Below are 21,379 nucleotides of genomic sequence, written 5' to 3' on the forward strand. Positions count from 1 at the left end.
CAAAGACCTTTTTGTTATTTATTTTTTTCTCTCTCTTTTCATTTGCTCGGTGACGTTTCCTCACCATGTGATCAGGGCGGTGGTATAAATAACAAGAGAAGATCCGCCCCCTCTGTGATTCAGATTTGGCCCTTTTGCAGGTTTACCGGCACATTTCTCAGCCTGGCATCGACTGGACTGTTCGTTAGTCGGCTATATTAAAAAAAAAAAAAACCTGAAAACATATGGAAATAGCGAGTAAAAAGGGGGACATCTCTCACCGGCGGCGACACGTGCTCCTCTCCTCTCCCCCTCCTCATATGAGTTTTTGAAGAGGGAGGGCAGGGCAGCTTGTGCGTCTCATCGTCTTCCTCATCTGGCGTCGGAGGGGCACAGCCGTGTGTGAGCCATGACTCTGAGCTCAGAGATGTCGGATGCCTCCATCCTTTCGGAAGAGACCGACATAGACGTGGTGGGCGAGGGGGAGGATGGAGACAACCAGACGCGCTCCTACGTGGACGAGGTGGCTCAGATGCACGACGGCATCCTCCTGTCCGGCTCTCCTCCTCCGTGCCTGGACAGCTCCACCTCCACAAGGGATACCTACAAGCCGGCGGGCAAGAACACCCTGGTGAAGCCCCCTTACTCTTACATCGCCTTAATCACCATGGCCATCCTGCAGAGCCCCAAAAAGAGGCTCACTCTCAGCGAGATCTGCGACTTCATCAGCAATCGATTCCCGTACTACAGGGAGAAGTTCCCGGCCTGGCAGAACTCCATCAGACACAACTTATCCCTCAATGACTGCTTCGTCAAGATACCGAGGGAGCCAGGGAACCCCGGCAAGGGCAACTACTGGACATTGGACCCTGAATCGGCTGATATGTTTGACAACGGGAGCTTTCTGAGGCGGAGGAAACGCTTCAAGAGGCAGCAGGCGCAGGACTTGCTGCGGGAACACAACACTTTTATCCCCGCAGCTGCTGCGTACGGGTACGGACCGTACGGCTGCGGAGGATACGGCATCCAGCTCCAATCCTACCACACACACTCTGCGCTTTTCGCTTTCCAGCAGCAGCAGCAGCAGCAGCAGCAGCACTCCAGGCATTCACATACACATTCACACACGGGAACCATTATCCCAGCACCGTCTTTGATGCCCACCACCACGGACTTAGCCAGGAGTAGGTTTTATCCCCAGCTCAGCTCCAGTCTGGGCTCAGCCAGCGTGCAGGCTGCAGTGCCGGTGCAGAAGTCCAGCTCTCCGGCGCAGCGGTCTCCCTTCTCCATAGAGAGTATCATCGGAGGGTCGCTGAGCCCCTCCAGGACTTCTCCGGTCGTTGTCCCGATCTTACCGAGCTCTCTGGGGCCTCCGGTGGCCGGTCAACCTCATCCCGGAGCAGTTTTACACCCGGTTGAAAACTTTCCAAACAGAGTTGTGAACGGCACTAGTGGCTGTTAAATGTCTTATCTACAAACTTTCCAAGAAACTTAAAAAAAGAAACAGCATCAAAAACAAATAACGCCCCTCTTTGAAGGTAGGATTATTTTTGTATGTTTATTTGATAGCACGCAGCTGAATGATGGACATAAAAAAACAAAACACTATCTGTGCCTATATTCATGCTGTTTAAAAAAAAAAAAAAAGATATATTTATGTTCATTTTTTCGGTGTGAATCAGGCTTTTGACCACGAACTTTTCCTTGTATTTTCCCATCAAGTGATTCGTTTCAGTCACAGTTTTAGGGCGTCTCAGGATAACTTATGGACAGGTTATAAATGATCACATGTTTAAAAAAATAGGCTAATAATGTATTTGTGTCAAACACATGTTTTTTTTATTAGTTTTGGCAAATCAAAAACATTTTTTTAAAGGTTTTGATTTGAACTTTGTATTAAAAAAAAAGAAACCCACAGAGAGAAAAGTCATACATTTATAATATGCAGTGTGTGTTTATTTCAGTAATAAAACATTGTACATTTTTTTGGCAAGTATTGTGTAATTGAAGTGTGATATTTTTACACAGTTTGTTTTTTCAACAAGAATAAATTTCGTTTTGCAAAAAAAAAAATATATATAATTTGTTTGTTTGGAAATAAATTTGATTAAATAAAGTTAAGCCTCAGAGAAACACTCAGAGTTCATACTCAGGCTGAATAATGTTGCCAAAAACCTTAAGTTTAAGTGCTTTTTATTAGGTTGTTAATGTGTTATTAAGCAGTTGATACACTAACAACAATCCAAATACAAGGAGGATGACTGTATGGGGGGTTGAAGGGGAGGGAGGGAGGGGGGGTAAAAAAAAAGTGCTTCATCCATTTCAGAAAGCGTGTGTCCTGGTCCTGGTCTATAGAAGATATGAAATCTATATGCACAGATTTTTTTGTTTACAAATGTCCACACAGAGATCAGGCTGTTTATTCAGATGTGGCACGCTCTCATGTCAGCGCTGGTACACTTTTGAACATGCGCACATGAGGCCTGCGTGTGCATCTGACCTCTCTCACACTCATCCTCGTAATTACGATGAGCGGACAGGAAGGTGTCGGCGGGGTGAGACAGGGGCTGTATTTTGCCTGCTTCAGGTTGGTGATTACACCGGCGCTGATGTCGACAGGTGGCCAGCTCTCGAGAAAAACACTCCTCGTCCCAAATATTTCATTACATGCACAGTTTTCCCCCTGCGAAAGAAAGAAGAAGGGGGGAAAAAAAAGAAATGTGGCTCCTGAAATCTGAAATCTCTCTATGCTGTGCCACGGGGGCCAGGAGGGCTCATGAGACTATAGGATGCGTAATGGGGGGTTAAAACCAACATAATCCACTCACTATTTTTCTTAGTGTTACTCAAATTAATTTCGCCTTGCCCACACATGAAAGAATATTTTATTTATTTTTAAAAAATCCAATTAGCTGCTGACACAAGAAGCAAAATAGGTTGCCATTTTTTACGCACACACACACACACTGAGAAACGTGCAGATAATTAGACACCCAAGGAGGAGCTCGAGTAAATAAAAATTTGAAGCTATTAACAAACCTCCTAAAAACACATTTCAGCCTGAGGCAACAAGGCTGCATCAGCACCTGTGTTACCGTGATGCATGATGTGAGAGAGACTCCTTGTTTTTCATTTTTTATGAGCTCTGTATGCAGTCTATATAGTGTGCAGTCACGCTGCTTCCGTGACTGGATGTGTGCGTCCGTCCACTGCGTGTGTCTGCCTTCCCCCTGATTCACAGCAACGCGTGTAGTAGATGGCTAAATTGGTGCAGCGCTTAGAGTCAGTTCACTAGGCCATGGAAGGACAGCTATTGCGTGATGATGTAACACGCAACGAGAAAGAGAGAGAGAGAGAGAGAGAGAGAGAGAGAGAGAGAGAGGCAGACACACACACACACACGTACACACACACACACACACGCACAAACACACTCACTGAGAGAGTGGGAGAGCAGCAGCAGGGAAGGAGGTCAGTTGTACTGTACTCTATGGACTTGTTGACAAACAGAGAGGAGGCTAAACAGGGAGAAGGAAAGAATGGAAGAGGAATTAAAGAGAAATCTTGTTTAGTTGGATTTTTTTTAATGCTGTATTATAACTATATAAATCCAACAGCTACAGGGATTTAGATTGTATTCAAGGTTAAATACCGAACAACGAAGCTATCACACATTCAGATGTCAGACTGGGTGGTAATGGGAGTTGTAATTTATGGTAGACTATTTTATGGTGTGTATATATTGTACACAATGTAATACATCAATAAGAGGTATATTAAGATGTCTTACACACAGTATTAAATACAGACCTTACGTTAGAAGTTTGACTATACGTTATGATTTAATGGCATGCTGTATCTGTGAAATATGTCCACGAGGCATATCTGTGTGTAATGTCTATGGTGATATATAGACCTCCAACATCCTGAGAGACATTCAGGGTCAATTAGGAGCATTTACCTATATTATCTCTGCGTAATTGCTCTGTCAATAATCGATTTGATCAGTAAAAAAAAAAAAAAAAAGAAAGCAGACAATCATTTGGGGTTGTAAATGCTTAGAAAGGCCTACGCGTGTATCCACGACTAGGCTGCACTCTAGGCTTGAAATCATTTCCAAGACAAGCTTCATTTGGAAACACTACGTTCACATCAGACACTCAAACGCCACATTGAAAACATTAACAATCAACTTGTCCCCTTCACGCCTCTCAGTTCCTGTGTTATTCTGCTATATGGTGTATAGGCTTTGCAGGCTAAAGGTTAATTGTGACTATTTTTTTTTTTTTTCATTTGACTCTCTTTGCTAATATTTTTGACCAGGCGTCCCTTATAAAATATATAATTTATTTTCAAGGAAATTCCTGGTTAAGTAAAACGTTTTATTTAAAGACGGAAGTAGAAAATTAAATAAATACGCTTCTATCTATCCATCCATCTATCTATCTATCTATCTATCTATCTATCTATCTATGCGTGCTGACAGATGTAGGATAATAAAAATACATAAATCTACACGTAGCTCGTCAAGAATTCAGTATATTTCGGGATGCTGATGCCTTTGACCCATGTGATAACCATAGCAACATATAACATAAATACATCTGACTGATTTATGGCTGAACTGACCTGCTGACGGCTCTCCATCTTTCCCCAAAACGGCTCTCAGATTTTCCTTCAGACATACTCGAAGACTACTCAACTCACATAATCATTATCATCATCATTATTATTATTAGCCTATTATATAAAATGTATCACTAATTAAACAAAATATAGTGACTAATATTAAAAAATAAAGAATTAAGTCATTATACAAGTAATTTAAAAAGAAGCAGGAAGTGTTTTTTTTTAAGGGGGAAGTGAAATGTGTGACACGCAGATTTTAGCTGACTGAGAGATTTGTCATGAAGTGTGTTACCACCAGTAGCAGAATATAGGTAGGGGTATTCCTGCAGTTTTTTTTCTTTTTTCTTTTCTTTTTTTTTCTTTTTTTTTAAAAAAAAGGGAGCTTTTCATGAAATGTCACGGATCATGTGGGCATCAGCCTCCTTGAGCATGACTGAAGCTCAGTTAGCAGTTTATCCTGCTGGGTCACAGGTCATGAGGAGAGGGGATAAAGCACAACACTCAAACCCATAAAAGACACTGGGCTTTGGGTCAATGTGTGACAGTATTCAAGATTCTGACAATAATCTTTTTTTTTTTTTAAAGAGCTAAACTTTGGGTTATTAGGTTTAAACAGGGCATTTTGGCTTATTCTCTTATTCTTGATATAGTCTTACTGAATAAATAGACTATAAGTTACAGACTGACCTCATCAGCTGTAGCAACTCAGCAGTGTTTTAAAGACTGCTACCAACTATCCTGGGATGTAAATTTGATACTTATATTATTTCGACTTGGAATTGAAACTGTAAAAAAAAAAAAAAAAAGTTTGGATTTATAAATATTTTCTGACTTCACGTGTTCAGTTTTTGAACAAAGGGGGAAAAACACATTTTATGACCTTAACATAGTTTTAAGTTGAATTAATATTTGTTTGCTGTAATGTTTAATGTATGATGAGCTATAGCATCAACACACAACTTATTTATGAGGCCATGCTGTCAAATTTAAGATTTCTTTTTTTTCTCCCCCCATCAATGAGAAATATTTTAAGGTAATAAAATGAAAAACAAAAAAATAAGAAAATGGACAACAGCACTTTAGCACTTTTTAAATCTTCCCTAATGAATTATAAATGCAGACTAACCTGTAGAATTGTTGCAACTTATTTTTGTCTCAATGAATCAGTTGAAGAAATAGTGCGATAGTAAAAATGTGGAGTTTTCTAGCCTCATATTGCCTCTTAACCGTTCAATTATTTACAACCCCAGATGCAGTACATGAAGTGCAACAGGAAGTCCTCTGTAAAGTGAACCAAGCTATTTACATGGTGTATATAATAATTTTAATAAGAAGAAAATTATGATGATAATAATAATAATCACCATAATCACCATAATCATATTTATTCATAGTACAAATCAAGCTTATTCAATGCAACCGTCTTTTTTATTTTTTTACATCATAGACAATATATAAACAATTATAACTTTTTGTATTAAATCCAAACGCCAGTAAAAACACAGATGAATAAATAAAGTTAGGACACATACCTTAAAGGACACAAATTATATATATGTTTTGTATCTGCATGTTATATTAGCAAAGGTTTTGAACACGTTCTGAATATACTTTGGCATTTTGAAGTTACTTTTAATCTGAAAGCTCTGCTGGGCAGGAATGTACTGTTATCCAAGCATGTTTGAAACCCATTAGAAATAGAAAATAAACAAGTTCCAAGTGAATTTTATGTTCCTATTAAATCATTCATTTTATTTATTTTGCACAGAGACACTGCACATTTAATTTCTGGTATCCCTTGGGTCAGTTTATTGAAATTAGAAGAAAAAATACTCTACGTAAACATTCAAATATACAATATATGGAAAGGAGAGGAGGAGAAATGAGAGAAAAAAGAGAGCAATTGGAAAAAGGGAGAGCACAAGGAATTGAATTTTTTTTTTTTTTTAAAGACTAAAAAGAGTGAATACCTCCCAGGGAGGTGCAGAATCTCTCCATCTGCTATTCAGTGTATGGAACAGTCGCTACACTTATCCCCTCTCTCTAAAAGGAGCTCCGCTTTCCACCCCATTAAAAAGTTTGGGAACTAATGCCACCCCTGAATACTACCCTAATTAGAGGCTGCTCAGAATTGCAAGGACCTGCTACACAAGAGTGGCTTTGGGATAGATTCACTGCTTTTTCCCTTTTGTGATCCCATCGTTTTGCTCTTTCTTTTTTCTGACCCATTACATCTTTCTTTCTTTCTTTCTTTCTTTCTTTCTTTCTTTCTTTCTTTCTTTTTCATCAGAGCTTGCTAACAAAAAGCAGAACCAGCTTTCATCATTTTTAGCACTTTTTGATCCAGTGTTACAGACACAAAGAGATGATGAAAGTGCCTGTTTTTTTCTTTTTTTTTGGTATTGAATATCTAGCCTAAGTGTATAGTGTAGCAGTTGTCTCCTTCATAGAGCAGTGATGAGTACACATGATGAGCCTCACAGTTACAGTAACATCTGTAGAGATGCATGAAGTGCTGTTTGACAGAGGAATTAAAGACGCTGGCTCCAGGCCACCTCGCTCCAGACAGGCCAAGGAGAAACACTAGGCTTTCACCACTTCATGAAGTGTAAGCTTACGCGTCCTTGCACATAATTTATTTAGCAGAAGACTTTCAGGGGTGTTTTTATTTGTTCTACATCTTGCCTGTCTCACCTCAGTGTGAACCCACAGATCCCGGATCTGCTGCAGAATTATGTTGCTGCCTCTCACTGCATTTTTCACTTTTTTAGCCCTGCACGTGTTTGCTTTGGCATGCTATCCGCTCATACAAACAACTGGGGCCCGTAGCTTATCCATCACGCTTGTGCAGAATGTGATGATAAAGTAACAGGCGGTTTGAAACAAACCATTTGTTACAGCAGAATTTATTATTCTGTCCACTTGAAACAAAGTACAGAGGTTACCTAGACATCTCCTACTTAGGTTACAACAATAAATAGAACAAAAAATTGGCCGTGCAGAGCTAGCTAGCTACAGCATTTCAAGCCAGTTGGAAAGTCCCATATCCTGGTCACTCCAAAGACTTTTGACTCCAGCAGCTGTGTGATGTCACTGCAACATCCGCTGACCGTTTGCATCCTTCACATCATTAAGCATCATCTTATTACCGTTCAGAAGGGGCCTGCCAAAGAAGCACTGCTTGTGAATAGAAGCTTCAGGCCTGATTAGTTACATGCAACAACGCCTTTCGGTCATAAACACTTCATCGAGCTCCAGCAGCCCGTTCATCATCGTGACACCCGCAGGTAATGCACACCAACGTCTGCAGCAGACACAAGGCAGAACCCAAACATTTCCTCTGAGCGGGGACCCGCTTCTAAACACAGACTGCCAGCAAACACAGGCCTTTACAACACAGTGAAATATACTAAGACATATCCAAAACCAGTAAACCAGATACATGAAAAACTATTGCTTGTGCATGTACATGTGTCAGTCTCTATGTGTGTGTGTGTGTGTGTGGATGAGGTAGGGGGGGTTATTAAAACTCTGGCTTCTTTAGACAGCTCCCAAGTTTGAAATTTCAGTCTGTATCCACTGCATTATGTCATTGATTTTTCAATGACGATGGCCTTGTCACTCAAACGGAGAGAGAGAGAAAAAAAACATCAACACTGGAAGCCACCCATGTAGGCCCATTCACTCCTCACTTTTCCTTCCCTAAATATCCTTTCCCTCTCCTCCCCCGAACATTCCCTTCTGTTTGTATATTTCTTTCCCTCCATCCTCCTCTTTCTCCAGCTCTCCGCCTCATTGACTCGACCACAAAGTGTCTATGGCAGATGACTTGGATCCCTAAAAGGAACAGTGAGACGCTGAAGCTAAGCGTTTAAGTGGTCGGATAGAGTCACCCCACCTCTGTGTAACGCTGTGTGTCTTCTTAGGCTTTCTGGAAGCTCGCCCAAATCTGTCTGAAGGCAGGCATAAAAATTTGACAGACGTGCTCTTCTCACAGACACGGATCGACCCACAATTAGATCCAGAGATTGTAGGATGCACACACACACACGCGCGCACACACACACACACACACACACACATACACATGCACAGTCATACGCATAAGGCCCCAAGTCTTGAATATACCCTTTGCCAAAATGTGAACCACATAAAAGACAAAAACCATGACCCTCTGCAATGTATTAAGGATGTGAGCTTTGATTTCCTGATCACACACTGCATGGTTATGTATGACATTGTCGAGGTGAAGAAAATCCCTTAGAAAGACACGTGCTTAAATTGTCAACTGCACTCTGAGTCATGACTTGGTAATGGCTGGAAAAAGAATAGATTTAGTGTGTGTATGTGTGTGTGTGTGTGGAGAAAAGAGTGAGAGGAAATGCAGTATATGTGAGTGTTTGAGTGTTCATTTCCCAACATCTACTGTCTGTCTGCTTATATAGCTCAGCCATTTTTATGAGATTGACGGAAGTTTAGGACGTCTTTTCATCAAATCCTTCTCCATTCCCCTCTTTTTTTCCCCCTCCGGAGGTTTGATATAATAATGAAAAAAACACACACAGGGTGCAACAACAATGCTGACTCACTCAAAGAGGAGGAAAGAAACTGCAAAAACACTGTATATCCTGGTAACGCTCTCCTGAAAGCCTCCTTTTGTTTTAGGTGCCAAATCTCCTATTTGACAGTGTCAAAGCTCACTACAGAGAACATCTCTCTGGCAAGATCTCACCAAAGTGGAAAAAAGATGATGTTTTATTTGATACTTCCTCCCGGGGCAGTAAGCACTTCCTGTTCCCCGTCACAACATTTTCAGGGGCCCCTATCAAAGTATAACTTCGCCGTAGGGGGCGTCCAGCAGCCCCTGTGCTTCAGGGTGGTCAAGCTCGCCGATTCTGAGAGGATCTCTGTTGGACATGTGAAGTGGCTCCACTGGCAGGTAACTGGATACATATTTAAGGCACAGAGGGGTGCAGCAGACCCCACTGAAATGTAGCCGGGCTCTAGCATTATCACAGGCTAAACTTACCCGCTGAATTTTAATGCAATTGTAACGCTAACATAAGCTAAATATACCTGATCAGGGCCCAAAAGCTGCACTCCTACTCAATTCATACAAATTGCAACAGCTCACAAAGCAGTAAAAAGCTCCATCTTTTGTGTTTACTGAATCCTGAACCTGCTTCATGTATCGCAGTTGAATCTACGATCACTCTGGTTAGGGTTTTTTTTTTAAATGTTTTATCTCCAATGCTTGGAGTGGTTCACTTATGCTTCCATTTTGCCCTCTCGTACACGGCAAAGCTGGAAAAGTGGCTTTTACACACCCACATACCCTCAGTGCACACACACTCTTAAATGTGAACACCAAGACTAATTACCACCATCCAATAGTGGTAATTCAGTGCGATCATTATGCAAGCAGACTTTTCCAAACAGCAAAATATCTGTTTTACCAGGAAACAGTGCTGTTATTCTGACTTCTATTATACTGTTGGCCACTGATTGTCTTAGTTAATTATTCACAGTTTGGACAGTGCAGGTTAATAATCAGTATTATCAACATAAGGCCTACATTTAGTCCTGGGCTCTGCTAAACATTCAGGAAACTGAGGTTGTGTTCTTAGTATTGTTTTTGGGAATTTAGGCATTTTAACAACTTGAAGAGAAGTTTATATTCTGCAATTAAGCTGAAACACATCTAATAATATATGCATTACATCTAATTAAGGTTGCCAGATTGCCAAAACAAACTATGGACTTGTTTCACATGTGGAATACTCTATATTCACATATTTCACATGTGCAAAGCCTATGGCTCTATCTGAATTCATTACATATGACACATTTCACTTGGGAGTGTATCACAGGCAAAATATCTGACTTGTCACATGCTTTTTTTTCATGTTTCTCCTCCCAGAGTCACAGTTTTGGAAATGGGAATGAAGGATTTAACTGAGATAAAAATGAAATGCATTGATAAAATGAAAACAAACATTTAAAAAAATTGAATTAAATGTTTTAGTAGCTCGACAAAAAAAGCTCTGTTATTGCCAGATGTGTATTTGTGTCCCCAGTCTTTCTGAAAATCTAACCACAGCACTGATTTAATCCCTTAAAATGGGTCTGTCTATTTCTGGTATAACCTTTTTTTTCCCCCAAGTGTGTATAGACACCTGGTATACATACGTTAAATGAAAGATAATGAGAATATGTCCAGAGGTCAGCTTTGGCCTTTTATGTGCAGTGTTTGGTCAGGTGCCCCACATATAGGATCATGGGATTGCAGCTCTCTATTGTATTAGCCTTGTATCTTTTCAATTAAGAAATGACCAAATGAAAAAGAAAGCCAAATGAATGACTTGAACCCTAACTATATATGGCATCTATAATATTGTGACATGTTCTCAACTTCTTCTAACAATATTTTTGGTGGTTTATGCTGAACATATGCAGTGCTTCACTAATTGTGGTCTGCTGCATGTGAAGCCTAAGATAACAATATCTAAATTTGTTTAAAGTCTGTATTTGTTTCTTTAGCCATGAAAGTTAGTGTCTGCATACTCAACGACGTCCTGGATGGTCTTCGGTGGCGTGTTTATTCTTTACTGATTCATGTACATTACAGCAGCCCACGCAGCCAACTCAAACATGACAGAATAATACATTTGGAAACTTTCAACAAAACTGGATTACAGTTCTTGTTAAAAAAGCAAAGATTTCCTCTATATTAGCTGCCAGATAAACATGGTTGAACATTTTGACAATAAGTAAGACAGCTTATGGGAAAATAGCTTTGAAAAGATTAAAACATGCTGGTATATTTCCTGTAAGTCATTTGAAGGAACCCACATTGTGTCCATTAATGAAGGGTGATCTGATGCAATTTAAAGGGAAACTTAAAGGGAGTCTTGCATTGGTTGAATTCATGAAACCCATGAAGCCCAGAATGAGACGTTCAGCAACACAAACCTGCACTAACAACAGACATTAGATGAAGTTGTCTGAAGCAGCGTGCAGACAGGATGCAGCCAGCAGCAGCAGCAGCAGCAGCAGCAGCTCTGACAGATGTGACTTCTCCGCCTGCCTCGCTGTTTCTACGGTAGCTTAATTGATTCACTAGCCGCATCGGTCTACTCTTCTTGATCTCTCCATCCTCTCTTGTCACTCTGCACTCAGGTGGAACGAAGCGGTAGGGGGTCCAGGACGTGGTCTCAGTCCAGTGCGAGCACATATGCTACACAGATCAGTGTGTTTCCATTTCTCTGCCCCGTCACCAGAGGGGATTGGGTTACTGTGTGCAGATGAGGGAAGAGGGGTGAAATGCAGCACTGGTTGGATGGTGCTAGGATGTCACAGTGCAAACACATAAATCTGTGCATCTGAACGCAGGTCATTCGTTAGCTGTGGAACATTTGCTTCCCCAAAGACCCCATACCTCTTTAACCTTATACTTTTGCAGCAGTTGAATGGAAAGGGTCAGTTTCAGGAGGAATTTTACCTTTTTTACCACACCAGAGTCTGATAAATTCATTGTTGCCCTACCTAAATCTGTGTCTCTTAATGCAGTTTACAAGTACCGTATATAACATTGTGACACTGAGATTATCTTACTTTATATATATATCTTTAAAGTCACTTAAAAGTAAGTAAATGCACCATCAAACCACCTCTCAAAAAATGTAATCTACAGTAGATGAAAGTAAAAGTTCTAATTAGCGCACAGCCAATATGGATGAATGCAAGTATTCAGATGTGAGTGAAAAAAAAAAAAAAAGTTGGAAAAATTAGATCTATCTGGAAAAGGAGATTTCTCTGAAACAGATTAAGTATCAATTTGTTGCGCATTATACTTAATTTGCAAATGGAACCACTGTTTTCTATTGGTCCCATGCGCTGGCAAAAAGTTGCGGTGCAGCAAAACTACTGAAATCTGCTTATTGTTTACTTGGGAACCATGAATATTTGCCTTCTTTTTTTGGAGTCAGATGAGATGATTGATACCGCTACAATAAATATGAAGCTACAGCCTGCAGCTAGTTAGCTTAGCTTAGCATTAAGCTTGGGAACGGGGGGAAAAAACTTAGCTGTGGCCAAAGGTTAAAAACAAATACAACCTACAAGCTCTTGTAAACCTCAAACATTGTGTTACAGAGTGTATTTTATTTGTTTATTTAGACAATGAACAGATATAATGTACATGAGGGTAGCATCAATGCTCTCATCTAGCTCTCAGCAGTTTTTTCCAATATGTGAAAGTGCTTCTTTAAAGGCAAATTGAGGCCTTTGAAGGCATCAAGGTCCAAAAAAGGTGACCTGAGGTTCCACACAAGCTTGACTGGACGCAAGAAAGCATTGTCTTTGTTAAACATGAACAAACATGAATAAACCCAAAACTGCAGTTCAACACATCTTTTTCCCCACTGCATTTAGGCAATGGTGGAAGTTGACTAGGAATTTACATTTCCTCTTTCATTTTGGCCTTTAGAGTGACACAAAGACCTTTTCAGCTTCTTCCTGTTCAGACAAATGTAACAGCAGTGTTAGTTATGCAAGTGCTCAGTTTATTATAGAACAATTTATTTAGCTATGAGTACTTTCCACTCTTGTTACCTGATTTCCAGTTTAGAGTAGCTCAAGCTGACGGTTGTACAGCCTGACAGATTGATACTCTCTCGTTAATACTTAATGACTTTCCCAGTCTAAACAAATAATCAGTCTCTCAGTAGCAGAGCAGCGGGATTTATGGGGCTATCACTTCACTCTTTAGGGATGTAGATGGGAGGGATGGAGGGAACCGGGGCTGATGGCAGCAGAGGAGGAGCAGAGAAGGGGTGTACCAGAGAATTTATCCTCCTTGTCTTGGGCTTTCTGCGTGGTGCTGCTATGAGGGCAGTCAGTGTGGTGACCTCTCCCCCAGCAGGAGGGGTCCACTGGTGACCCCTGGTATTCCCCTGCATCCCCTTCTAGCCCAAGCTCAATGAACGCCATTCATGAGTGTGTGTTTATCCTAGTGATGCTCCGCAGGGACGGCCTGCTATCCACTGCCATTTTATGGAGCCTGAGGGGCAGAAGGAGAGAGAAAGAGAGAGCAATGGAAGCGTTTAACTACTCTACTCACACTCACACACAATAACATTTCTATTCACCCCTTTACTACTTTGTATTATTTGTTTTTCTTCTCCTGGCTCTAAAATGCACCTGATTCTCGATATCCTCTCTTTCAACAACACACCTTTTGGCTGCATAAATGTAGAAGGATTGATATGCACTGAAGAATAACACAAACTTTCCATTCTCACACTGCCTTAGACAAACATACAGAGGAGGCACACCCACCAAGAGTGAAAGGGAGAGAGTGAAGGAAGTGTTGAAGTATGTCTTACAGCGCTTAACCAAGTGAACCTTGAAGTTATTTAGCTTCCTTCGAACCAAGCATCTGGATCCCCCCAAAAACCCAACTCCTGCAACTCCTCCCCACCCACCCACCCCCTTGCCTCCAGGGATCTGCTGTAGGACAGGGCGCGGAGGAGGAGATGCGTACCCTCTCTGTTTTCACAGCTGAGGTCATTAAAGTTGTACGTGCAGGACAAAAAGCAGAATGCAGCAGTGATGCCTTGAGACACATTCACATTCGGAGGGAAGAATTTGCAAACTCATGACATGTCCCGCAAGCGAACAACTGGCCCGCATCATGTTGTGAGTAATCTGCAGCACGTGTGTGTTTGCTTGCATACATACAGTGTCCTTTGTCCCATCTCTTTTCAAAGGAAGAGTGCTGGATGCGCCTGAGGTGTGGCGTACAGATCGACCACCCACACTTCCCACACTTTTATCAAAATGAATGTCTAATAGGCCTACTAATGTTATAACCACAAGCACCATCACTTGACATGTTTTCCAGTTCACCAGAGATGGGTCAAAGTTCAGGAGAAAGTAGATCTCACAGTGTCCTCTCTGTTTCCTCACCTGTTCTGCATAACAGGGCATGTTTCTCTTATTCTCTATCCTCCCTTATTTAGCCTTTGTGTGTGAGGGTGTCGGATACCTCACCATGAGACAGTAATGGAAAGGAGACGTATAATTAGAATTTATAACAGATATATATTTTTTAGATTTATCCCCTGTGTTTTTGTAGGAGTTATATTGCCAGTGCAGGCAATGATGTAATGCACACTGCAACATTAAGTATGACATTTTAAAGTCCTATATTGTAGTAAAAGAGCTGAAGGTTGGACGTGAAGGTTAATTTATGAATGCAGTGGGATCAAATTATTCACCAGAACCTATTTGCTACTAAGCAAATGTGTGTGGCATTTGGTTCAAGGTCTAAAAGACTAATAATGACAATCACATTTTCAGTCTCTAGAGAGAAGTTCTGTGTAAGACAGACACCACAGCACATGCACATTAATAATCTGTTTACAGAGCTTTGCTAGCTTGTTGTGCTACATATCACCACCTCCTGACCTTACATTGTAAATTTCTCCAAGAACTTCATTACAATGTCAAGAGGTTGTTTCCTTACACAGAACTACTCTCCAGAGACTGAAAACATGATTGCCGTTATTAGTCTTTTGAGTTGGTTCTAAATAAAGTAATGTGACCATAATCTTCAAGGTGAAGGAACACGTCACCCATTGCAGCACTGTGACTCATGGACTTGTTTTTAACTTGTTTGACTTGGACAGCAACAGAGAGTTAAAACAGACAGACATACAATATATCAGGTTCAGGATCAATTCATTGTCAGTTCGGCTCTGCACATGAGATTTATTGACAATAAGAAACATCACATCCACATCATTTAAACAGAAATAACAATATTGGGTACATTTAACATTTTTGGGATGCTTACTTTATTTTCAATTATACTTGAGGGACATCACTGTGAAGTCAGAATGCAATACAATCTACCGTTATGTACATGTAATGATTTCTCTCCACAGCACGAAAGCACAACGTGAAGGCTTTATAATAAAAAGACAAAGAATACACATATGACAGTTGTAGCATTAACATGTAATGGACTTAATATGTAGCAGGAAGGCAATACATTGAATGTACACCAACTGCTGCATAGTTACCACACACACACACACACACACACACACACACACTACACATATCATTTGAAACATGCTGCTGAAACAAACACAAAAAGATTTTTTGATGAGTGCAGCACTTTTTCCGTTACACTCCATATATTGTCACATTTATTTTCTTTCTTTGCTTTTCACTGTTTGAAATGTCTGAAGTCATCTTTCATGTGTTTGATAAAGTTTGGCTGAAAGACTGTCATACTAACCATACATTTTCTCATTTTTTCTCAATCCCCCCTCCACTCCTCTGCTAATCAATTTCTGCGCTCAAGTGTGTCAAAAAGCCACAACAGAAGTCCAGATGTAAGTTAAAAACATTTTGTCATTCTGCTATGCCAACGATTCTCCGCTGTGTTTATTGATTCCAGTTAGTTGGTATTATCTCATAAAAGATGGGCTGTTTCTGTCCAACACTAACCATTCTCATATATAGTCAAGTGTATATTGACAGGTGTGTATGACCTTTAATCTGATTAATTGAGTTTTACCTGATGAAGATCTGAAGACCAAAAAGTAATTAATAAAGTACCAATTATTAATTTTTTTAATGACTAAATTTTTATTGGATGTTTTTTTTCTGTTATCAGGGTGTACTGACATGCAATTACTTCATTGCCTGTAGTTAAATAAGAATAGAACAAGAAATTCATAAATTGAATAAAATATGAATAAAATAATGATCAGCAAACGTGGACATACACATATAAGTATGTACATATGCATGTATAGGCTATATTATAAATTCTGAGACAGATTGATTCAACTAACAGAAAAAAAACGTTTTTAAGTAATTAACACTTACAGTATGCTCTACCACTAAATGTGTATCAACCAGAGACATTGCAATAAATGAATATGTAAAATAAAATAATACGATTTTTGAACAACTATAAGAACAAATACAAGATAAGATAAGAAATACCATCACCTCAAGTAGCTGCAGTTATACTATTAATACTGATTATTTATTTATCTGGTTTCTTCATGTTCTAACAGCCCAAACCATTATTAAATTACAATAAAATTCATGGTTATTAGTATTTATTGAAACATATCTCTACAAATAACAATAACTAAATAACAATTTGTTGATACTCCAACTCAATTTAAGACATTTAAGAGTAAGGAAAGGGAATCTTTATGCTTCAGTATACTCAGCACTGAACCAGCTGTTATTCAACTTCATTAAACTCCTTTGTTTATCTCGCATGTCACAGCTAACATTTTGGTCATAGGACAAATTACTACAGAGTGGAAAAACTATAATAAAATAGAAAAGGAAGTTGTAGAAATGTTCAAAATATTATCCGGTTAATACTCACTTATGTCATAATCTCACCACACACTCACATACAGAATAAACACAAACTAATTAAGATATACTTCACCTTTAATAGAGAAATAACTCTAAATAACTTCAACAACTGTTTTGCCATTTCCAGTCAAACTCAGGTCAGCCATCGGTTGTAGACAGTCAGTGTGAGTGTTATTGTGTTTAAAAAAAACTCATGTTGTAATTCCTTTGTTGGGTTCCTCTCTGTTGGAGGTTGTGTGTACTGCAGAGCACTGTTGCTAATGAACAGAAGACTTCTAAGAAACACCAAAACAGCCCGATCACATTACTCAGCCTCATTACACTGGCTCCCACTCCACTTTAAAATCAATTTTTAAACTGTTTTAATTGCCATTACTCATATCAGCAAAGCCCCAAAGTACAGTATGCTGAATTAAACCCACGCTATCTATGTATCTGCCAGTCATTCATGTTGTCTGTGGTCGTCTGACTAAGGACTCCTAATTACCTCACCAACTTAACTGAAATTTAAAGGAGACTTGGCTTTTTGCACGTGTCTCTTAAACTCTGAAACAGTTCAAATTCATCATGTTGAAATCCTGCTGATATATTTCAATCTGATTTAATAGCTTAACCTGTTTTTATTGCCTATTTCCACCTACACTGTGATACATTATAAGCTGGCTCAACTTAGAAATGTAAGTCCCCCAGCTGCTTTAAAAAGTGAATTTATGTTGCATGATTAGTGTTCACCAGAGTTCACAAATCAAATTTTAGTGAGCTGTGAAAATGTAAATTAAGTGAATTTGATACAAACCTCCGTTTTAGTTTACACTGTTTTGATTACAACAACCTTGACTTACATTAACATGTGTTAAAGACATGCAGCAAACTTCCATCGTGTATATTTTCTTCAAATGACATTGAAGAAGGGTCTTTAGAGAGTTTTAGCTCCAACACGGGAAGTCTGATCACATTTCGTTAGATCATTTAATGAGTTGAGTGAACTCTCAGCATTCATCATTTCAGGTCAAAAGACTTCAACTCACTGAACTCATATTTATAAGTTCAGAAATGGTCTGAAAATGAAAAGTAGACATTTTAAGTTGACTTTAATCAAACCTGAAATTTAGTAAAAGTTACATATTTAAGATAATATGATGAAGTTCTTTGTTTTCTATCCCTTGTTTTTACTCTTTTTATTAACCACTTTGTAAAGTTGTGTTTAACCCTTTCATGCATAGTGGTCATTACAGTAGACAGCTATTTCAAAAGCTGTCTTCTTATATGTGCATGGTTTTTTATGGCATAGTTATACTTCAGCCACCACAGTGGACACTAGTGCGTCATCCCTTATGCTACCACTTCATCAACAGTAAGTCAGTTGATTTATCATCGTTAATTTATGTTATTATCATGCAATGTATTGTAATTTGATGGGGGGAGTGGGGTTAGGGTTTTTTTAGGTGCTTAAAGAGAAACACTTAGGGGGGAAAATCCTGACTGGCGTTATCATAATTCATGCATGAAAGGGTTAAGCATTTCAATATAAACAGTTATATAAAGAAGTTGTATTTTTATTATGATGATGGTTATTTTTCCCAGCAGTAGTTATATTCATTGTTTTGGTTGTTGTTGTGGGCATGTTGTGATGTTGCCACACAGCAGTGGTCAGCTCTGTGGGAGTCATGCTGTCATAATGAGTCATAACTGTCTTCACCACTGAGGTAAAACACCATGTATATTTTTTTTACAAGTGAGAAGATACAAAATGAGAAGTTATACCAAATTAACACCACTCTTCTCTTTCTCCTTTTAAAATCCACATTTGACTCACTTACAAATCACTGAAGGAGAAAGGAGAGGAGAGTCTGCTGCTCCATGTATGAAGGTGCTGTGGTGAATGATGCCCCACTACGTTTGTTTTAAAAGCCCCATGAGTGAAACCGTCGGACTATGATGAACCACAAGCAAAGCAAAGGAACCTGTACTTTAAGGATGTTAAAAAAAACAGTCGCAGCACGATGAGAAAACACAACTTCCATGTGTAAACTTTAGAATTTTGTTGTCTTTCCACCAATTTGAGGACGGAGATGATTGTTTTTGACCTCCACTTTGGTGTTTTCCACTAGCTCCCGTCTTCACAATGTACAATTTATCCAACACCGCAACCATTCTGCAAAATCACATAATTAAAAGGCGAGCGGCAGCGATTGTAAAAGCAATGTAACATCTGATATTTTAGGTGCCTATCTGAACAAACTTTAACTTATAAGGCACTAGATGTGTATTTGTTGCGCACAACCATTTATGTGTATTTTACAGCCTTGCTATCTTTAGTTACTTGGAAATATCACAAGAATGCCGAAACTGGCCACTTCCATAAAACTCATGCTATAGTCCTCCCACTTTGAGGTTTCTGGCTTTAACGTGCACTTAAGTAAATATAATTTACTTTATTTTACATGATTATTTCTATACCAAGCCATAGTCTTCAAAGGTTTTAAATCTTTTTTGCTTACCCCCTTTTTCGCTCAGTTGTTGAGTTCATTGCCAGGGATCCATGACCTCATGCTGTAATTTTAGTCTAATTCCTTTTGGATGGGGGTGGAGGGGGGAGAGAGAGAGAGAGGGAGAGGGAGAAGGGGTGGTGGGGGGTGGGGGGTAAACTCAACCAAGCAGGTCCTTGATTCAAGACCAGAAAGGTTAAGAAACTACCACTAGCTAATGGCAGAGGTAGGGATGCTTAAGAAAATAAAGATCACTTTTTGACCTTCTTTACTTCCTCTTTCAATTGCAGCTCTCAATCATTTTTCCCCTCTAAAGAGCCGGCTGCATATGTTTTCATTTATGAGAGATTATTTTGAGGTAGATATTCTGCTGCAGTTCAGCTGCTGAAAAGTGAATTTTTGCACTTTTTTTTTTTTTTGAGAGGAGCGTCCAAATGAGCCGACCAGTAACAAGAAAGGATAAAGCACTTTTAGGGCTGTAAGGACTGTCAGCTGCCTGCATCACAAAAAAGAGGTCTCTCACCATCTTGGCACAGAAGAGAAGGGCGGTCTTGTCAGCGCTGTGAGGTGTGTGGGTTGAAGTCTGGGTGTCAGTCTGCTGTAACTGATTCAGTAGTAATGAACACGCTGTTTTGGCAAAGTGCCAGTGAGCACAGAGCCACCAGCAAATCATCCACACTGAACCTCTGAAAATGTTGTCACAAAGGGGCCAAAAAAAGACGAGGATTTTTAAGGCATATTTTCTATCAAGTATTTTATGTCTCCAGGAAACTGTTCACTATATATTTGGACATCTACAACTCCCCACTGAGCGTCGTTGGGTGTGAACCTCCTCCACGGTTGGATTGAGGACTCTCACTTGCGAGGGAGCTCAAGACTCAACGCTCCCACTCTCTTCTAAATCCAAGACAGGACAGCCAGGTCTCCTAACCTCCCCCCCCTTTTTAACCCCAAATCACATTCATAATCCTGTAATGTGTCTCCTTGTCTATTCCCATCTTACACATACTAATACGTCCGTGACACAGCCCTCCTCCCTCTGCTTTCTCAGACAGTGGGTCCTTCCCCTCCCAAATCCATTCATCTCAATCCTTTGTCAGTGCTATTTCTCATGCTGTCTGCCTGTCCCCTCATCTCACACATCAGGTGATATTTCAGGGCTTTTATCATTATGTGAATGAAGCAGGAGTCCCTTTCAGTACAATAGCAAGATGAGCAAATGTGTCTGTTACAAGATATGATAAAAGACACATGGCAGAGGTTATATTAAGCTGCCAAGACAGCTTTAGTTATATCACCAATTCTGATATAAAAAATGTACTTGAACACTGTAGGGAAAGGACTATTACAACTGAAGTCGTGTTTGTGTGCGCGTACAGTATGTCTATTTGTCTGTGTTGTCATACAGTGAGCTTTATATGAGTCGCCTGTGCAGCCATCTCGTGCGTAGAGCACTCGGGGACACTACAGCCACACGCAGCATTTGTGAGAGATTATTAGAGCGAAAGATATCGAGTCTGTCGCTCAGGGAGGAGGTTCCTCGAAAGACTGAACCAATGGATGGAGATGGAGCCAATGTGTGTATATGTGCACCATAGGGTGTGCGTGTGTGTGTACGCATGTGTGTGTTTATATAAAGGGGGGAGGGGTGTAATAATAATATTACAGGCATTAAGATATATGACAGTAACGACGCACATGTTTCCATTGTGACAATACTGTGGCAGTGATAGATTCAGTGCCATTATACTACATAAACATACAGCTGATGCACTAATAAATCATTTAAATGTAGAGCAGCTTCATTATTTAAAAAACCAACCCAGTGGAGAATTTCTTGTTATATCACTAGATTTTTTACTTTT

The 21,379-nt window shown here is 39.8% G+C and overlaps 1 protein-coding gene across 1 annotated transcript; it reads left to right on the forward strand.

Annotated features, from left to right (window-relative positions):
• The first annotated feature begins 388 nt into the window (after positions 1 to 388).
• foxd1 (forkhead box D1) lies at positions 389 to 1,441 on the forward strand. The gene has a single exon (XM_053340231.1). The coding sequence runs from the start codon at positions 389 to 391 to the stop codon at positions 1,439 to 1,441; it is 1,053 nt and encodes a 350-aa protein (XP_053196206.1).
• Positions 1,442 to 21,379: the final 19,938 nt, after the last annotated feature.

This window comes from Scomber japonicus, chromosome 19 (assembly GCF_027409825.1).
Source record: "Scomber japonicus isolate fScoJap1 chromosome 19, fScoJap1.pri, whole genome shotgun sequence".
In the NCBI taxonomy this organism is placed as follows: domain Eukaryota; kingdom Metazoa; phylum Chordata; class Actinopteri; order Scombriformes; family Scombridae; genus Scomber; species Scomber japonicus.